The sequence below is a fragment of the Chionomys nivalis genome, chromosome X, assembly GCF_950005125.1.
Source record: "Chionomys nivalis chromosome X, mChiNiv1.1, whole genome shotgun sequence".
Lineage (NCBI taxonomy): Eukaryota > Metazoa > Chordata > Mammalia > Rodentia > Cricetidae > Chionomys > Chionomys nivalis.
This window is the reverse complement of record NC_080112.1, coordinates 21,804,737-21,824,234: the sequence shown is the minus strand read 5'-3', so window position 1 is coordinate 21,824,234 and position 19,498 is coordinate 21,804,737. Positions and strand designations below refer to the sequence as shown.

General features: G+C 41.7%; 2 protein-coding genes across 9 annotated transcripts in view; both read right to left on the bottom strand.

The window, feature by feature from the left end:
• Positions 1–15,824, bottom strand: part of Fam104b (family with sequence similarity 104 member B) — a 30,186-nt gene extending 14,362 nt beyond the window's left edge. For 2 of the 4 annotated variants that reach the window (XR_009056459.1, XM_057759275.1), the window contains exons 1-2: positions 15,359–15,482; positions 4,361–4,460 (exon numbers count right to left, since the gene is read on the bottom strand). Coding sequence is in view for 3 of the 4 variants with exons in the window: in XM_057759275.1 (XP_057615258.1) it covers positions 4,361–4,460; positions 15,359–15,417 (159 nt within the window). In the remaining variant the exon portion in view is untranslated. Of the gene's footprint in view, positions 1–4,360; positions 4,461–15,358; positions 15,565–15,662 lie in introns of those variants that run through there. The other 2 variants (XM_057759277.1, XM_057759276.1) reach the window with 2 other exon arrangements.
• The window catches only part of LOC130867375 (protein FAM156A/FAM156B-like), a 138,219-nt gene that overhangs the window by 79,256 nt on the left and 39,465 nt on the right, over positions 1–19,498 (bottom strand). Inside the window, exons 1-2 of one of the 5 annotated variants that reach the window (XM_057759272.1) lie at positions 15,663–15,685; positions 4,361–4,460 (exon numbers count right to left, since the gene is read on the bottom strand). The exons of 1 other annotated variant lie outside the window; for it this stretch is intronic. The gene's annotated coding sequence lies outside the window, so the exon portion shown is untranslated. Of the gene's footprint in view, positions 1–4,360; positions 4,461–15,358; positions 15,371–15,449; positions 15,473–15,662; positions 15,686–19,498 lie in introns of those variants that run through there. 3 more of the 5 variants (XM_057759274.1, XM_057759273.1, XM_057759270.1) reach the window with 3 other exon arrangements.

Here is a 19,498-nt window from a genome sequence, read left to right as displayed (position 1 = left end):
AGATACTCGTTTCTGAATCCCCAACAGTGTAATGAAATTCACCCTTAATATCCGCTGCACCCCAGGAATTACATGATGTTGTTTGCTAACCAAAACTGACAAGCCCTAAAAGGCCCAATGAAGACTTTAGACTATGAACTCCCAAAAGCTCCTCACATTTACAAGGGCAGACCCTGCTTTAACTGATCCCACCAAACACTGCACACACACTCTTGAGTCAGAGGGCACCCAAGAAAGCAGGCTGTTGGATTACTACCACTTTGCAAATGAACAAGGGAATGAATAGCATTCATATGGAAAATTCTGTGTGCAGGGAAAGGGCCTAATTCAGGCTATCTGAAGACAGGAAGGTAAAATTGGGCCAGACATTGAATTCTAATCCTCAATGTAACTGAAAAATTCTACCTGTGATACAAGTCATATAGCCTCTTCTGTGTGAAAGGAGTGAGTGGAGCTTGAACAAGGCAAACAAAAGATGACTAGGAAGCCTCATATGTAGAACACATGCTTATCGTCAATCGACAACTCAAGAGTCTAAGGTGAACTTGCATATGAGAATGCTCCCCATACTTTGGCATGCTCCATGGTCAAGGGTTCTTAAAACGTCTACAAGTGATGAGGCCACTTTAGCACAGCTCCCTCACACCCATACACACCCTTCCAATGAATGTAGCTTCTAAGATCACTTCAGAAGGCACCCTGTTTGCTTAGGTTTCACAGCAAAACTAAGGACATTTCTTCACCTCAGTGAAAGACTCAGAACCCTCTCATGTTTCCCTCATGATGTTCTGTCTTCCGCATCGTACAAGGGAGTCAAGAGTGAGGTACATGGGCCCCTATTTCATTTCTGTTGCTGTGATAAAACACACTGACCAAAAGCTACTCTGGAATGAAAGTTTGCTTTGGCTTACAGATCCGGGGTTTCATCCCTTATTGCGGGAAATCAATGCAGGAACTTGAAAAGCATCTCACCTTCAGTCAAGAGCAGAGAAAGACTAAGCACAGGGATCCTTGCTTGCTTGATCTCTTGCTTACAGCTGGCTTTCCTCTTCATGTATACATTCTAGATGCCTCGCCCAGGGAGTGACACCACTCACGATGGATTGGGGCTTACTGCATTCACTAACAATTGAGATAACCCCACAGTCATACCCCAACCTCATTAAATCATTCTTCAATAAGACTATTTGAAAGTCAATGAATTGAAGTGGAAAAAAATTATACTGAGTAAGGTCACCCCACCTCCAAAAGGACAAACACCACATTGTTTCCTTCCTATGTGGGTCCTATTTCACTCCTATGTGGGACCGTTTTGCTTTGTGTGCTTACCTTGAAGTCCTTTTGGGACCCAAGAAACTAGAAACAGGCCCTCGAGTTGGCAGAAGATTGCACAAAGGATGGAAAAGAGCAGAATACTGGTAACACCAAAGTGGAGAGCAAAAACTGTGGTGTCAGAATGGCTCAAGCAGCTTGTGGAATGATGGGAATGGGAAAAGGAGGGCTTGTTGTAAGGGTTAACCAAAAAGAAGTGTGCAGAAGGAGCTACATGAGGACCGATGACCTTAGACACCGAGAACAATAAATAAGAGGAGGTGGTGGAAGACATGATATGAGAGAATGTGAGGGGCAAACTGTGGGTGGAGAGATGAAGTGAGAATAGGGGAAGGAGTGGAGAGGGCAGGATGTGGACAGCTAAGGAAAACTCAGGGCATATGAAGAAGCTTTGTGAAATGCACTAGATGATAAACGAGGTGCCACAAGGACATGTGCTCAGCCAAGCTCATAGCATACATGCAATTTTTAATGTTTCATTTATCCTACGTACATTGGTGTTTTGCCTGCACGTTTGTCTGTGTTATCCTATGTTCATTGGAGTTTTGCCTCCATGTATGCTTGTGTGAATAGACAGCATAAAGGAAGACTGTGGAATTTGTGTAAGACAATAACTCAAGCATCTCAGCCTTCCCAGGATAGGAACAACCAGAGAGCCGCCATAAACGGGGTGCTCCTAAATGCATAAGCATTGCCAGAACATAAAGTAGTGAGTAGAAAGTAGTAGTGGTAAGTACGTCTGTGTGAATGCATCAGATGCCTTGAATCCGAAGTTACAGACAGGTGTGAGCTGCCATGTGGTGCTGGGAATTGAACCCAGGTCTCCTGGAAAAGCAGACAGTGCTCTTAACATCTGAGCCATCTCTTCAGACCCCATACACACTCTTTTTAACAGGGATACTGCTTGGGGTGAACAATGTTATTCCCTGAAGCCATAGGTCATTAAGTAAAAATCTCAGCCCTTCACACAAATTACCTCCCTATTGTCCAGCAGGCCTCAGAGGTGACCAAACTGTAAAGGCAATTGCCACTGCTATTGGTTGCCCAACAGAACAAGCCAATAGGCGCCTGTGGCTGAGATACTATACACTTTTGTTACAGGTTGTAAGGAAGTCAGTCTTGAACTCACCTGGAAATCTCCCAGCTGGCTACTGTTCACAGTACCCTGAAGGTGTTATGATGGCTGTCGTGAAGGAAAGGGTGTAAGTGATCTTACCCATTGTTGGACCCGGAACAATACAATACTGGCTTGTAAGGCATGATGAGCCCACTCGTGTAATGACTGCAGTTCTGTTCCTGCACCTAACCAATTCTTGTCCTGATTGAATCTGAAGCCTGCTCCACATGAATGAGGGTATGCCTAGTGCTATAAACATTGTCAAAACGTATTATTAGTGAGCCGATACTTCCTTCAAATTTCTGGGGGAGGACTTACTGTCAGTCTGCTAAATGATCATGGTGTTAAACTGCCTTCTAAATATTCATGTTTGCTTGCTTAGGTCTGCACTGCTCTCAAAACTGGTTTGAGAAGCTTCTAGTTGCGATGAGTAGTCATCAATGCAGAGATACCTTATGTTTGGAAGGGCTGGCCTTGAGCAACAGTGAGTGCTCAGCCACAGACAGGACACCTACATCCACGAGGTGCCAGGATAGGTTGCAGTTGAAGATGATGAAGAAATATCTTACTGTGCAGGTGAAGGTAACCAAGAAATTTCAAAGAATTCAAAAGAGTATTAAAAAGAGATCTCTTTCTCGGGTGCTTGCAAGTCCTGTCAGGCTAACAGGTAAACCAACCAGCACAGCCCACAAACTGCTAGCACCAGAAAGAAATATAACAGGTTATCAAACATTCCAGCAGACAGCTTCCTTTACCCTGCCTATAACACTGGTATCACAAAGAACTATAGTCCTGAGTTGGGCACGTGAAGGGTGCACAGAAGCCTAACCTAAGTAGATGTGAGGCCCATAATGCACTTTTCTCATTTGTCTGTCTGCTGTTTTCTTGGAACGTGAGCATCGGGTCCCATGTGATCGTTAGCAGAGTAAAGGCTTGGGACCTGCACTAGTAATCCACATGCTCTCCTTGAGTCTCCATTTCTTGTTTCACTCACTCGTAGGAGAACAGTGTGAAGCCGTTGTTCTCTATCAGGAAGACAGACATGTACAGAAGCTTTTGTCTTTATGTTTGCACTACCGTATCTCATACCTTAGAACCAGGGAGCAGATTTATATGCAGACTTCTAAAGATGCTAACCTTGGGAACAAAGGCAGTGTTCACATTTAGGTGACCATATGCAGCAGAATCTTCAATGGGTCAAGAACTCTACTTGCTTGACTCAGGTAGATCTAGGTACATTTTATCCAAAACCTACCTGTGTCTGTCCCAGAGAAATGGCACGCGTTGACAAGCCTTTCATCTCTTGCTTGAGAAAGGTAAAAGTCAGCCATACTTACTCATTGCCTGATGAGAGCTGCCTAGAAAACCTTTACAATGCTCCCTCCTCACTTATGCTTCCATTCAAACCATGCTGTGTTACCCCTTACTGGTTGTTAAAGCTAAGACTGTGGAAGCTGAAATGCCAGCTCGTGGGCATAAGCATCCCTAAAGCTCCCCCACGTCCCTTCACACAACCCCACTTTGCTTTTTGTTTTTTTCAGGGAGAAACCAAGAAGAGCATTGCAGCTAGTAGCCCGCCACTCTGTTCTTCAAGTTTATGTCTTTCCTAACCATAGAAGGTGGGGTTTGATTCTCCCTCCCTATTTGCAAGGTGAGGGAATTTCTGGAACCCCATTCCTCCTGGTTGGGCTTGGGAAAACATCTCTGTGGGTCCTGTCTCTGTTCCGCTGCACAGTAAAGCTGTGCTTATGACAATACTTAAAATCCTGCTCTGCCTCAAAACCATTGCAGCCACAGAGAAGACTTTCATGAGTGTGTCTGGAGGGTTCTCTTGCCAACGTGGAGATGGAAATGAATGCCACAGAGTGGGCAATGAGTCAAATGGAGAAGCTGTGTGGTCATCGCTCCTACCTCTATAGCGTGAGGGTCCTGGAAGGCCTGGTCCTTCCTATTCCTCTTTGAATGAGGGTCATCTTGGTTGTCCTCCTCGTTGTCATCTCTTCTCCTTTTCCTGAAAATAGTTTTCAGAGGGAGAGGAAAACCTGTCGTCATTCAGGATTGATCTTTTGGGTGCTTAACTTTCAGCCCTGTGCCAATACCCAAATCTGCGGCCTTGTCTAGGATTAGAACAGTCAGAGCTGCTCTGATGGATTCAGAGTCTGCAGGTAGATAGCACTAGGCAGTGGAACAAACATGTCAAACAGGAATCCTAAGAATCCTAGGTGTGCCTGAAACCCAAGTTCAAGTTCCCTAAATCAGAATCTTAATTTGAAGCACTGCTTGGGACCCAAAACATAAAGAATTTTATGGTCAAATGTTAGGACTCTACCTGACCAAGCTCATTTTCTTCATCCTCTGAAATATCTCCAAGTTAGATGGTTTTAAGCCCTGCCAATAGGGCAACTCAAAATGCGTGTTTGTCTATTTATCCTTTGCCTATTAATTCTTGTGTCCTTTCCGCCTGTGGCTAGGATCAGACATGTCCTGTGTACTGTCAGATCAGTCCTGGTGCTATACCAACAAGTATGATGTCATTGTAGCTAGTGACTTGACTGCCACCATGACACTCTGGCTGATGACTTCCCTGAAACTGTCTAAAAGTGTTTTAATGAAACCAGATATAGTGATGCATTCCTGTATTCCTAGCTCCAAGAAGGCTGAGGTATAAACATCTCTAGCTCCATTGCTACTTGGGCTACATTATGAGTCCCAAGCCAGCCTGAGCTGTTATATAGGAAGACACCATTTCAGGGAATAATAAAAGTACCTGCCACACTACTTAATCACCCATTTTGTTGTGGTGTTTGCCATTATAATTCATATCTTTTTTTTTTTTCAGAGTCTCACTCTGTAGCCCAATCTGTCATCAAACTCACTATTGTGGCTTGGCTGGTCTTGAACTTGCTGTAATTCTCCTGCTTCAGCTTCAAGAGTATTGGAAGACTTGCCTGATCTTAAAATCCTTGCAGAAATCCTATAATTGATTAGACAGACACTCTTCTTAACCATTTAATTAGAAACTAGTTTTAACGTGTTGGTATTCCTTAATATTGTTGATTCTAGTTATGTCCATTTTTTTCTTTAGTCTTCAATCTTATGTTCATGTCTGAGAGACTCGAACTGCTATCAGCTCTTTTCAAAACACCTTCCCCAGTGCCTCTTTCCTGTTTCTATAAGCAGTGTGTAATAGAAAAATGAGAATTCTAAGAACAAGGGATGTTTAAGCATTTCTGTCCCTGGATCTATTTTCCTGTCTCAAGTGCTAACCTCTTAAAATTAGGAAAAATGCCCAGAGAAATGAAGGGACTAGATAATAAGCAGGAATGGCAAAAGTAACTGGGGGGAGTTCTCTTGAGTACTAAATCCATCCCCTCTTCTACAGAAACAGAAAAATCAGTGCATAATTGGATAGCTATTCAAACAACTTCTTTACAGCAAAAAAGTTGACAGTATAGATAAAGATATATTATTTGTATACACTGGTATTTATAAAGAAAACTCTCAGTAGCAAATACAAGACTGTTTTTCCAGGTATGTCTGACATGCGAAAGAAACATCAAAACTAGTAGCTGGCCTTAGAGATTAAGGAATATTTCAATAAAACTAACTTTCCTTCAAACACATTGCTTCCTGTCAAATAATTGTGTTCTTAATTCCAAGAGTACTTTGGTAATTTGGCACTTAAATGTGTATTTCTAAATTCTATAATCTTCTGAGCCCCCTACCTCATACATGATCCAAATTAAAAATCCAATGTAACAATTTAATCTGAATCCAGATTTTTAATACTTTATCAGTTAACCTTGAGATACTTTCCAAAATCCTAGATGCTATGAATTGTCTATGATCCAGGACAGTCCTTGAAGAAACATAGGAAATATAGTGAGAGCCAATCAAAACAACACATGGAGCATCAATAACAGGTCCATCATGATACCCAAAGAAATTCTGTGATATATAGCATTTAGTTAAACCTCACAGAATGAGGCAAAGTTCTTTGAACCTGTAAAGATCAGAGCTCTGTTTATTACCAGCTAGCTAAATGATTTCTTCTTGAGTGAACTAACCAGACCTAAGGTAATAAAATTTATTTTCAAAACAGAATAGTAAAGAGAAAAGATTGCCGGGCGATGGTGGCGCACGCCTTTAATCCCAGCACTCGGGAGGCAGAGGCAGGTGGATCTCTGTGAGTTCGAGACCAGCCTGGTCTACAGAGCTAGTTCCAGGATAGGCTCCAAAGCCACAGAGAAACCCTGTCTCGAAAAACCAAAAAAAAAAAAAAACAAAAAAGAGAAAAGATTATGTACAAAACTCTTACAACACAATGCTATGAGAACACTGATACATATACACATAATGAAAATGCAAACATTTCATTTCACAACACTCACTGAGCAGAGACTACAGTAAAAATATTCCTCCAGGTGCTGGTTATGATTAAGTATAAATCTCAGCTACTGCCTTCACAAGACTGCACGCTGATGGCTGTCCTTGAACCATGATTTACTGTGTTTTGATCTTCTGTTTTACTAAAGTTTTCAATACTTTATGTTTTAGTTATAAAACAGAAATGTGTATAGTGGAAAAGAAGTTACTTTTCAAAAAAAGAAAACCGAGCTCTAAAGCAATATGTTTAAGTTATAATGGAACATAATCCCCATTTTAGTTAAATGCACTTCATGAATGAAAATATTTAGGAAAATTATTGCAGTTAATTATAAAAGATTAACTTCTCAGCAATAGGACTGTGGATAAGATTAGCTTTCTGTATTGTGTATCTGTCTTCTGAATTTTCTACAGTGAGAAAGAATAGTTATTATAAAGGATGAATATGTTGATAAAGGACATCAATGTGTCCAAGAAACCAGAGAAGCAGAAATGCCAAGTTGATAAGGTACCTAGGCAATCCCATGGGTGAATTGAACATCTAAACTCTAAAGGGTTGTATCCCTAAATGATGACTTTTTGTCCAGAAGGCAGCAGCCCCACCACAGGAATCTGTGTGGCACTAAAACCAGAAGAAAGGTCTTCTCCAGGAAAGGCTCTGCATGGCCTTTTCCAAGGTGAAAGGCAGGGCAAAAGGTGAAGCAACTGCACGGCAGGATGCGTCACTGGCATCTGTAAATCAGGGGATCTTTCCAGCTACTTTTCTATGGAAAACTCAGAGACCTGGCTGAGAGAGTAGGATGAAAGGGAAGATAATAAATCAAGTGGTATCAACAAAGACTTCAGCACAGAAACGTGTAAGAGTGAATGCATGCAAAGATCTCCTTGGCAGATTAAGCAGAGAGTATCCAGCCCTCTCCATCTAAACAATGAAGTCAGGTTGCCATACGTCACAGAAGTAAGCAGACTTAAAACAGTGTTACCATGCAAAAATGGATGCCCTCTTTAAATGTGGAAATGGTAGAACAACTGTGATTAGTGAATCCATCCCTCTCTCTCATCCAGAATAAATGAGCTGGCAAAGAGGAAGACTAGAACAGTATGCCCTACACAGACTACCAAGGCCTAAATGTTAAAAACGAGTGTGAGCAAAAAGTCTGCACTATGCAGATGGCCTATAAATGTCCCAGTACTCTATGCTTCTAATCTTCCTCCCAACTCCAGCCCACTTCCTCCCTTGGAAGTATATTTATTTCTGATAACTTGTGTCTTATTTCTGCTATTATCTACATTTCTTTGTCTAGCTCCTTGTTCTGGGACATAAATACCCAGAAATCTCAATAGATGTCTACAAAACCCTAACATCTGCTGATATCACAGGTGCCTGTAATCTCAGCACTGGGGAGACTGAGGATTCCTAGGAGTTCAAGGTTAGCCTGGATTATATAGAAAACATGGGGCTAGCCAAGGCTATATATGCGTAGCAAGGCATGCCTCATCAAAACTAAAGGGAAGGTACTATACACTGTAGCAAATACTGTAGATCACAGTAAGAATAATAGTGAACCTACCCTTGCCAGGAGACAAGCTAAAAAAAAATAATCTCTTGACTGTTTATGTAAAGCATCATATCCCTGAAACAGATATTGATTTACCACCTTTAATGTATGCTTCTGGAGACAACACAATACACATGTGGAGTCAGTTATCCAAAGCATCAAGAAACTTGAAGAAGTTTAACAATGGCCCTTGTCTACCAAGTCCTTAGAAAACACAGCACTTAGCTTGGGGGAATGGGATGGTTGGGATGGAGGAAGGGTGGATATGGGAGCAGGGAAGTATGTATCTTAATTAAGGGAGCCATTTTAGGGTTGGCAAGAGACTTGGCTCTAGAGGTGTCCCCAGGTGTCCATGGAGATGTCCCCAGCTTGTTCCTTGGGCAGCTGAGGAGAGGGCGCCTGAAATGGCCCTATCCTATAGCCATACTGATGAATATCTTGCATATCACCTTAGAACCTTCATCTGGCAATGGATGAAGCTAGAGACAGAGACCCACATTGGAGCACTGGAATGAGCTCCCAAGGTCCCAATGAGGAGCAGAAGGAGGGAGAACATGAACAAGGAAGTCAGGACCACGAGGGGTGCACCCACCCACTGAGACAGTCGGACCGATCTATTGGGAGCTCACCAAGGCCAGCTGGACTGGGACTGTTGGAGCATGTGATCAAACTGGACTCTCTGAACATGGCTGACAATCAGGGCTGACTGAGAAGCCAAGGACAATGGCACTGGGTTTTGATCCTACTGCACGTACTGGCTTTGTGGGAGCCTAGGCTGTTTGGATGCTCACCTTCCTAGACCTGGATGGAGAGGGGAGGACCTTGGACTTCCCAGAGGGCAGGGAACCCTGACTGCTCTTTGGACTGCAGAGGGAGGGGGAGGGGGAAGGAAATGGGAGGAGGGGAGGAGGTGGAAATTTTTAAGTAAAAAAAAAATATATAATTTTAAAAATGAACAAAAAAAAAAAGAAAACACAACGCTTTTGAGGATGCTTTTCTGACCTGGAATCAAAAAATGAGTAAAAGACACACTGGGGAAGACTTTTTCGGTAAATTGTAATAACACATATGCCCACAAGAAAGTGAAAAGAAAGTCCATTTAAGATCTCTGTGAGTTCGAGACCAGCCTGGTCTACAGAGCTAGTTCCAGGACAAGCTCCAAAGCCACAGAGAAACCCTGTCTCGAAAAAAAAAAAAAAAAAGAAAGAAAGAAAGAAAGAAAGAAAGAAAGAAAGAAAGAAAGAAACTGTGAATATGCCAAGCATGGGTGGAGCACACCTTTAATTCCAGCACTAAGGAGGCAGAGGGAAGCGGATCTCTGTGAGCTCCATGTTAGCCTGTTCTACAAAGTGAGTTCCAGACCAGAGTTATTACATAGAGAAACCCTGTTTCTCACACACCCCCCAAAAAGAAGAAAGGAAAGAAGAAAAAAGAAACTGTAGATACTACTGAGTTTTATGAAATGATACATACATAAACAAAATAAATTAACCAGAAGAAATGCTCCTGTGTTCAACAGCTGTGGTGTGGAGCACAGGCTACTAGACACTGTTCTGTTGGTGTCCTGGTTGGGGATGGGAATGGGGGTGGGTAGAACTTATAAAGCTCCTCTCCTAGGGGAAAAGCCTTTGTTGTTTAACATTTCTATAGGAATGCAAGGGTTCCTTTTGTTTTCCCATCATCTCTGAAAGAACTCTGTCATAGTTGTAGCTAAACTAGGATAAACGTAACACAGCCTAGCTAGATATGTGGCACTTTAAGGAAGCTTACAGTAATTGTAAAGTTAATGAGATTCACAGCAATAATTCCACAGGTTTTTTTCATGTGCAAATACGGATCCCAGTATGCTTTAAACGTACCTGTATGGGTGAGAAAATGTCTTAAGCAAGGATCACAAATGGAATTAATGGTGATCACTGAGTGATAGGTCTGTGAGTAAAAACTGTTTTCATTAAATCCCCAGAAAATGTCCAGAATGCATGAAATAAAATCTATACTGGAAGAAATTATTTGCAAAGGTGCATAAACTCCAAGGCCAGAAGGCGAAAAAAATGAGTTCCTAGGCTGCCCCACTAAAGCAAGGCTAACTGGAAAAGAAAAGGTCTTTGTCCAAGAGGTAGGGAGTTGGGAGGGAATCTCGGAAGTTAGTAACTTAATCTCAGGCTCCAAGACTTTTTTTTTTTCTAAAGCTGCTCTAAGAGAAAAAAAAAAAAAAAGACTCCACAGCAGGGGATTTTTTTTCCACAGGCAAAGGGAGGGAGAAGAAGCAAAGAGGCCCACTGCATTAAGAAATGCTGCCATCTAAGGGTCAGAAAGACACCAACATCAGAGAGAGTCCATCTTTTCTGGGGAATTTTCTGCCCCCAACCTATTAAATAAAGATGAGAAAAGCCAACCTACTGAGACGACTAACCAGACAGACCACACAGCGAACTCACAACTCACACCTGCCCAAGTAGCTAAACAGTCTATGCCAACAAAGGAAACCTCCCTTAGTTCTGCTCGTGAAACCATAGCAACAGTAAGAGGAAATCCCTACCACATCGGAAGATGCTGTTCTTTGTAGTAGTACTGGTGAATCGAAAGCCTGAGCACAAGTGTCCTGAAAGGCCTTCTTAGTCTCCCTCCAGAAGCAGGACTGCGCCTTCCTTCCAGTGCTGTAGTTCTCTGCTGACCAAGGGATGCAACCGCTGCTGTAGAATGGGACTGCTGATAAGTAGGACCTATTGCCCTGCGCACCACGTGAGATGCATGCCAGTCCCTGGACACACTCCTCCCATTCCGCCCAGCCTTTGATCCTGCTTTTCACGTGGCTGTACTCACTGTCTTCCTTGCAGCGCTCATCCCGCTCATCCCGCTAATCCTAACTGCCCACCGCATGGCCCCAATGGAGCTTTGCCTGCTGGGGATCCTTCTCTTCCCCTCTAAAGTCTCCTCAGGGTCATGCCCTGGGCAACACAGAAGACTGTGCCCTTCAGTACAAGACAGACACCCTGCTTGCATCTCTCTGCTCCTGTCTTATTTTAACTCAATCCTCACAGAAGTCAATGGTGGGGGGAGCGCATATTTACTTAAAAGGGAAGGGGACTAAACAGTCCTGTGAGCAAACAGGTAGGCCTTGACCAGGGCTCAAGAGATCACCCCTTCCAGTCCAAGCTCCATGATCCTCTCCTGCTTTCCTGAAAAAACAAATAACCCAAACAAGCAAAACTTGCTGTTCTCTGGGCAGGTGGTTTCTTCAACTCGGAGAACCAGAAGCTGAGAGTAGCAGCAACTAGGCAAGAGAGTGTAAGAGAAGAACCCCTTCCTCCTACACCCCTCCCCCAATAAAGTTTCTTGCACTTAAACATTTGGAAATCTCCTGGTTTCAAGATCTCTAAGCTTTCCTCCTAGTGTCCCAAACATGTTACCCTGTCTCTTTAACCACAGACACCAAGGAGAAACCTAAAATGGGCCAACTCTAGAGATGAACCTTGATGGCAGTTTATGTAGGGCAGGCAGTCTGTGACTATGATCTTTCTCAGATTATAAATCTGTATATGGAAATTTTTGGAGTGTTCCTTGAGAAATGTTTGGATTATTTTAATGTTCATTTATTTATTGTTTGTTGTTTTGGGGGTTTTGGTGTAATTGGATATTCATCCCACGGATTTACTTGCCCACTTGCTATGCAAGTGCACTGCCACCGAGATGTACTCCCAAGTCATGACACATTCCATTTAAAACCAATATCACATATGAAATTTTAAAAATTCATTTCAGAGTATATAAAAATGTATATGACTAAAATGTATGAAACAGCACTGAATCACAAATAATGTGAAAGACATTTTTAAAAACTAAGACGATAAATTCAAATCCAGCACAGTAAAATTTTGAAGGTTAGCAGTAATCTCAAAACACAATGTTGCAGATACTGGCAAGTTTTCTTGGTCAGAGGAGTCTTGCAGTATGTGTCCACTTGGCAGAAACCACAGTAGGAACATTGTTTAAACAAGGGCAATGAAGTACTAGAAGTGTTTATTGTAGCGTTATTTTTTTCTTTTTCAGAAACAATCAAGGAACTGTGAATCATGTTGTAGATGATATATATGGCAGACTACTTGAAACTTTGACTTTTAAGAAAATATACTTATTACCTCGTAGAAAAAACAACTTCATAATCTAATAGTGAATGGTATATTACCACAACTGTGGAAAAATGAATGCAATATGCAAAACACATTAAAAAAGGATTACACTTTTTCATTTATTTTCTTCCATATATTCCAAGGTGACTATAATAGAAATGAATCAGAAAGCCAGGCTTGCAACATACTTCTGTTATCCCAGAACATAGAAGGCTGAGGCAAAAGAATAAAAACAGATTGAGCGCCACAGAAATACCCTATCTAAGAAATAACCAACAAAACAAGTAAACAAAAGAGATTGCCATGATAAATTAACGTGAATATGCAAAACAATTTCTTCATCACTTTTGTAAACTCCCACACCCACTGGACAGGATCAGAGGAGCAGTCACCCTTCTCTATGGAAACAATAAAATAAGACTGCCACAGGACAGAGAAAGTCAGTGGAGTTCTGTAGGTCCTCTCTCAACACTGACATTCCTTTTGAGATTGAAATGGTAGAAGAGTCATGGTTAGTGAATCTACCACTCCACGCCACATCTCATACTCATCTCTTCCTTTGATAAATCATCACTGCTTATGTGAACTGCCAGTAATTCTTTGCCCCTTCAGCTACACTGAAAGAGACAACCATTTGCATAACTACCAGCTCTGCCCTGATAGGTGAAAGTTAAATTTATGTGCATGCATGGGTAGTTTTAATGACTCAAAATCTGGAGGATCTAGACAGAGTATAAAAAGCATGTAATTGTGCTAAATTACAAGTTCAGGGAATATGAGGAATAGACTTATGTTGGAGTCCTGGAGGGTAGTGATTGTAGCAAGTAGTTATGGAAAATCTTAAATGTGCAGTCACTTAGAATTTTTATTTATTTGAAGTTTTTAAAGCATTCTAATGGGGACTTCATCAGAACAGTGGAAAAATTAACGGATTAGGCTAAAAATAAGTGGCAGGGGAGGTAAGAGCAGATAAGACTTTCAGCTCTATACCAAAGAATAAAGCAGTGGAAAATAGATTCAGTACTCTGAGGAAGGCAGAGCAGTAGTTCAGTGGTAGTGTGTTCATTCAGAGCTCCAAGCTCTAAGTTCCATCTCCAGCAGAGAGGTGGGGGTGGGGTTAGTACTAATAATTATATATCTAAAGACCAAAAATATAATTTAAAAGGAAAACATATATATATTGTTACAGCAGGGCTAATTTTTACAACTGCACCAAAATCAATATTATTTTTCAAAATTTATAAATGATGATGAGTACACAAAAGCCAAAGTTCACAGAGAATGGGAATTAACTTTCATGCAGCAGGTGCCCATAGAAAAAAAATATTGTCAAAAACAAATTTAATTAATATAAAAAGTTTAAACTTGTAAAGTCAATGAATATACTTCTAGAAATATAAGAATGTATGAAAATATTCTTTGTAAGTTAAAGAAGCAATATCTTTGAGTAATGTATTAATACATCCTTCTTAATTCAGTTCACTCAAAATTACACAATAATTTCCTACTAGAAGGTAGAAATGGGAATCTCAAGAGATTATACATTTAAGGAGATTTTATCACACCCAGACAGAAATAAACTAAGAGCTGGTTTAAAACTCCCTACTACATATGTCATGGCAAACAGCAGAGACAACAATAATGTGACATCTAGTAGTGAGGACCCAAGTTAACAACCTGTTGAGCTATTTATGCAGGCTATCAACACTGAAGCAGACACTGCAGTCACTACCCTTTATATTTATGGTGACTGTGGTGCACAGATCTGGAATCACATTCTATATTATACACTCTTGTAGAACACCTTTTTGTGCTAACTACAAGAAAAAACAAGACACTCTGGGAAGGAATGTAAACCTGGAAACAAAGGTAGTTTTAAATTCTAATATTATACTTATTACTCACAGAGTTTAAATAGAAAGAAAAAGCATGCAGGAAACTTGTTTAAACACCACAGGATATTATGAAATGTCACACTGTATTTGTAACAAAATTACCCTGCAGAAATCAAACACTAATTCAAACACACAACATATCTATTCAGAACACACTGCTAGCCACTTTTTTATGTGCTTAAAAACTGATGGTGAGCAAAAAAGAAACAAACTAGTACAGATCTTGTACTTAGCAACAATATACTTTTAAAATATTTGGTAATGAGATGGGGCTATGGGTTGTTTGTATTTTTCATATCAGTTATTAAATAATTTCGTCACACTGAGGAAAATGTTCACGTGACAAATGGCTTATGCTAAATATGAGATTTTAATGTGACATACAATAATTACATATCAATGGAATTTGGTCTGATTTTATAAGTTTTTAAGACGCTAAAGCAAAGGCACAGATATGCAGCCTAGTATCTTTAAAAGAGCCGTACGCATTAGAAAGCTCTAAGGCAATCACCATGAAATACAATTAATGGTGATCACTAGGTGATAGGACTGTAGGAAAAAAACTTGTTTTCATTAACACTTTACAGAAATTTTCCAGATGGAAGTGAAACCAAGTCTCCACTGAAAGAACACACGGATAAAGGTCCACAAACCCAGGAGAAGCTGGGGACAGAATAAGGCCTTTCAAAGAAGCCAAAACACAAGTCGCTGTAGTGTCTAGGTTGCCCCACAACAGTAAAGCCAACTTGAAAAATAAAGGGATTTGTTCTAAGGCTGTGAATATCAACAAGGTAAAGTCTAGAATTTATTAACTCAATTGCCAGTTCCAGGCAGGCACAAATCCTACTACGGGGAAAGGAAGGGGAGGGGAGGAGAAAGGGAAGACGAGAAGGGAAGAAGGGAAGGGGGGAAAAGCCTTCTTAGTTTAAAAAGACTCACAGTATTTTTTCAAACACACAGGGCAGAGGAGAAAGGGCTGTATGGCGCAACACTGCCATCTAAGACTTTAAAGAAACAGACAGGCACCCACATCGGAGGATCGTCCATCTTCGGAGGATCATCCATCTTTTCCGCTGCTTTTCTGCCCACAGCCCATAAGATGAAGGCTGGGAAAGACAGGTGGGATGAACAACACACAACGCACTCAAACCTGAGCAAGGGGACTGGAGAACCATTCAAACAAAGGAAGCCTCTCTTAAGTCCCGCCCGCGGAACCATGGCAACAGCAACAGGAAGTCCCTACCACATTGGAAAGATGAGCTCTTCTTTGGGTAGGATTGGCTGGTTCAGAGGCTGCAAGCATATGCTGGGGAGGTTGCTGGCAGTCTGGCTCCGAGTCTCCTGCACTTTCCTTCCAACGCTGTAGTTGCCTGTTGCCTAAGAGACGTGGTGGTGATGTCCAGAACCTGTTCCCGACAGCCCCCTGCGCCTCACGCTCAGGACGTACACAAGAACATGCTCCTCCCACTCACCCCAGCCTCGAACCCATTTCTGACGCACTCACTGTCCTCCAGGCTCTCACCTATCTGAATCTAACTGCCCACAGCAGCGCCTAAGCGATCCGCCAAGCAATCCACCACTGGGGTTGCATGATCTGTCTCTTTAAGAGGGGCCTCTCATCCTTTGGGGCCTTCTTTCCCTCTTAGGTCACATCCGAGCATCAGGCAACAGCGTGCCTGTAGGTCCAATAAACGATAGGCGCCCTGCTGAGCTCCCAAGCATTGACAAGAAAAAAATCTTAAAAGCCTTCTGAATTATTTTAGCTCTATCTTAACCAAAAAAAAAATTCATATTTTGTAACAAAAACAGGTTTCATTTTTAATGGAACTGTATCCCATCTTTTTAATTTACTTTTATTTTAAATAATCTTTTTATTTTACATACCAAGCCCAGTACCCCCTGCTCCACTCCACTCCCCCCTCCCCTCACCCTCCCCTCACCCCCACCCCAGCCAATCCTCAGAGAGGGTGAGGCCTCCCAACAAAGTCTGTCACATCACTTGAGGCAGGACCAAGGCCCTCCTCCCCCTATCTAGGCTGAGCAAGGTGTCCCTCCACAGAGAATGGGCTCCGAAAAGCCAGTTGTTGCACTAGGGATAAACCCTGGTCCCGCTGCCAGTGTCCCCACAGACTGACCAAGTCACACAACTGTCATGCACATTCAGAGGGCCTAGTTCAGTCCTATGCAGGCTCCCCAGCTGTCAGTCTAGAGTCAGTGAGTTCTCACTGTCTCTGTGGGTTTCCCCCATCATGATCTTGACCCCTTAGTTCATATTATCGCCCCTCCCTCTCTTTGACTGAACCCTGGGAGTTTGGCCCAGTGCTTAGCTGTGGATCTCTGCATCTGCTTCCATCAGTTACTGAATGAAGGTTCTATGGTGACAATTAAGGTAGTCATCGATCTGATTACAGGGGAAGGCCAGCTCAGGCACCCTCTCCACTATTGCTCAGTGTTTTAGCTGGGGTCATCCTTGTGGATTCCTGGGAATTTCCCTAGTGCCAGGTTTCTCCCTAACCCCATACTGGATCCCTCTATCAAGATATCTCTTTCCTTGCTCTCCCTTTCTGTCCCTCTTGCAACTGAACAATCCCATCCTGGTCCTCCATGCTCTCCTCCCCCTCCCTTTCTTCCCCCCCACATACCCCCTATGCTCCCAATTCACTCAGAAGATTTTTATCTATTTCCTCTTTCCAGGGGGAATCCATGCATGTCTCTCTTAGGTCCTCCTTGCTACCTAGCTTATCAGGGGATGTGAACTGTAGGCTGTACCCCATCTTTTAATGACAGTAGGTTTGCCATAAAGACAGATTGGCAGTTCTTTATTTTTCATAGGGTCTCCTGATGGGCCAGGGCATAAAAGAATTTTGCTTCCACCTGAGTTTTATCATTTCCTTAAAGTACTGTCCCTTTATTTTCTGGGCATGCTGTTTCCTCAAGTGTAAGAATGAGAAGCCAGAGAAGCCAGCATTCAGGCAAAGAGGTGATAAGAAAGGCCCTGCTTCTGCTATAGTTCTGCCATGCCCAGCACTTTCCCCTCTCCTGGGAGTTTCTAACTCTTAGAATTTAAAATCCATTGGTCTACATGATCTCTGAGTTTTCCTTTCTATTTAGTATCCCAGACAGACGGAAAAATAAGATGAGAAATAGGAAATTACAAAAATGAGTAAACCTTGTCATCCTGACAAGTACCAGACACCCAAAAGTAACCTCCAAGTTTAGGGCTATATCAATGACAAGCTTTTGAATTAAAAGAAATTTTCACTTTGAAGATATTTTTAGTGCCCTACTGTGTCCTACCTAAACAGTATGGAGTTGCATGGACAACAACAGCACAGAAAACTACTATCCCATAGACATTTGAGTCCTAGTTCAAGTGAGGTTGGTTTTTTTTTACAAGCTAACTTTTTCAAATAGTTATTTTTCCCAGGATGTAGTTCCCAATGGCAATGTAGGTTGTATTATTTTGTTATATCACCCTTTCTGATTTCAAGGTGCATGAGAAACACTTTACTTCTAAAACCATGACCCCAAAACTTGTGGTCTGTTAGAGCTAATCATGTAAGATTTGAGTATACACTTCTAAGAATCAAAGTCTAAAACGTTCCAGTTGCAAGTGTTAGTTAGAACCTAGGCCACAGCAGACCACCTACCCTCAGTAAGCCAATTAAACAAACAAAGTAACAGTACAAAGTGGAAAGATTTGTGATGTGGAATTCCTCTCTGTATGCTGGTGAGTATGTTTTATTAGCATTGGTTAATAAAGAAGCTGCTTTGGGCCTATGGCAGCACAGAATAGAGCAAGGCAGAAATTCCAAGCAGAGATAGAGGAGAAAAGATGGTGGAATCAGGGAGACACCATGTAGCTGCCGAAGGAGACAGACATCCTAGAACCTTACAGGTAAATCACAAGCCTCATGGTAAAATACAAAATAATAGGAATGGGTTAATGTAAGATATAGAGTTAGTTAATAAGGAGCCTGAGCTAATAGGTCGAACAGTGTTTTAATTAATACAGTTTCTGTGTGATTATTTCAGGTCAGGGCAGCCATGAACGAACAAGCAGCCTCTGCCTACAGATTTGTTTACTGCATATAGCCATAGTGGGCAAAGGAGCACAGAACTCCGATGATCTGTCCCCAAGTCCATTTTCTAGTATACAGAAGTGACAATTGGGTTTAAACAAAGGGCCAAAAGTATGCAGAACTAAGTTGTTTCTGGTCAAGGTGTGGTCCCAGCCATCATTGTATTTTAGACTCCAGTATCTTACAAGGTAGTTTGACAAGGTATTAGAACTGTGTGCAATCTCTTCAAGAGAAAGCATCTCCCTCTGGCTGGCATAAGGTTTCAGTATTCCCCCAAGATGAAATTCCTAGAGAAACTTCCAGTTCCTTGAAATCCATTGTTAAACAGATAGCCAACAGAGGAAATTTAAGTATCTCTTCAGGATATCTTCACTCCTGCCTGGACACAAGGAAATACCAGATTGTATGGTCAAGAACAGGACTTGCTATTTCCAAGAAAGAAAGCATATATACTCTATCCTTGTCTTTAATCTTAGCGTAGAGGGATGGTTCACATGTATCCTAGGCAAGGCATCACAAGGTAAATAACAAACAAGTGACTCAAATCGGACAATTTTTGTGAACCAGGGTCTCAAGTAGATCATGCTGACCTCCAACTAGCTACATAAATGAGACTACCTTGAACCCCTGATCCTCCTGCCTCTACCTCCTAAATGCTAGGATTACAGATATATACCCCCATGCCCAGCTCTGACTCAAATGTAAATTGCCTATTCAACTGATATACACAAAGATAACAAGGAGGTTAGACAACTTCAAAGTTGAGGCAATATAGTAGTCTATCTAGGACCAGGAATAGAGTTTGTGACTATATTCCACCCCAGGTTCCAAAACTCCTGGTTTCTGTGAACTGTTTTCTACCAACTTTTAAATATTTACTTGTGGGGTTATTTTTCTTTTTTGTTTTTACTCTTTTGTTTTTACTTTTTGCTGAACTGAGGATTGAACTCAGAGTCTTGCAAGTGATAAGTATATGCTCCAACACTGAATATATAGT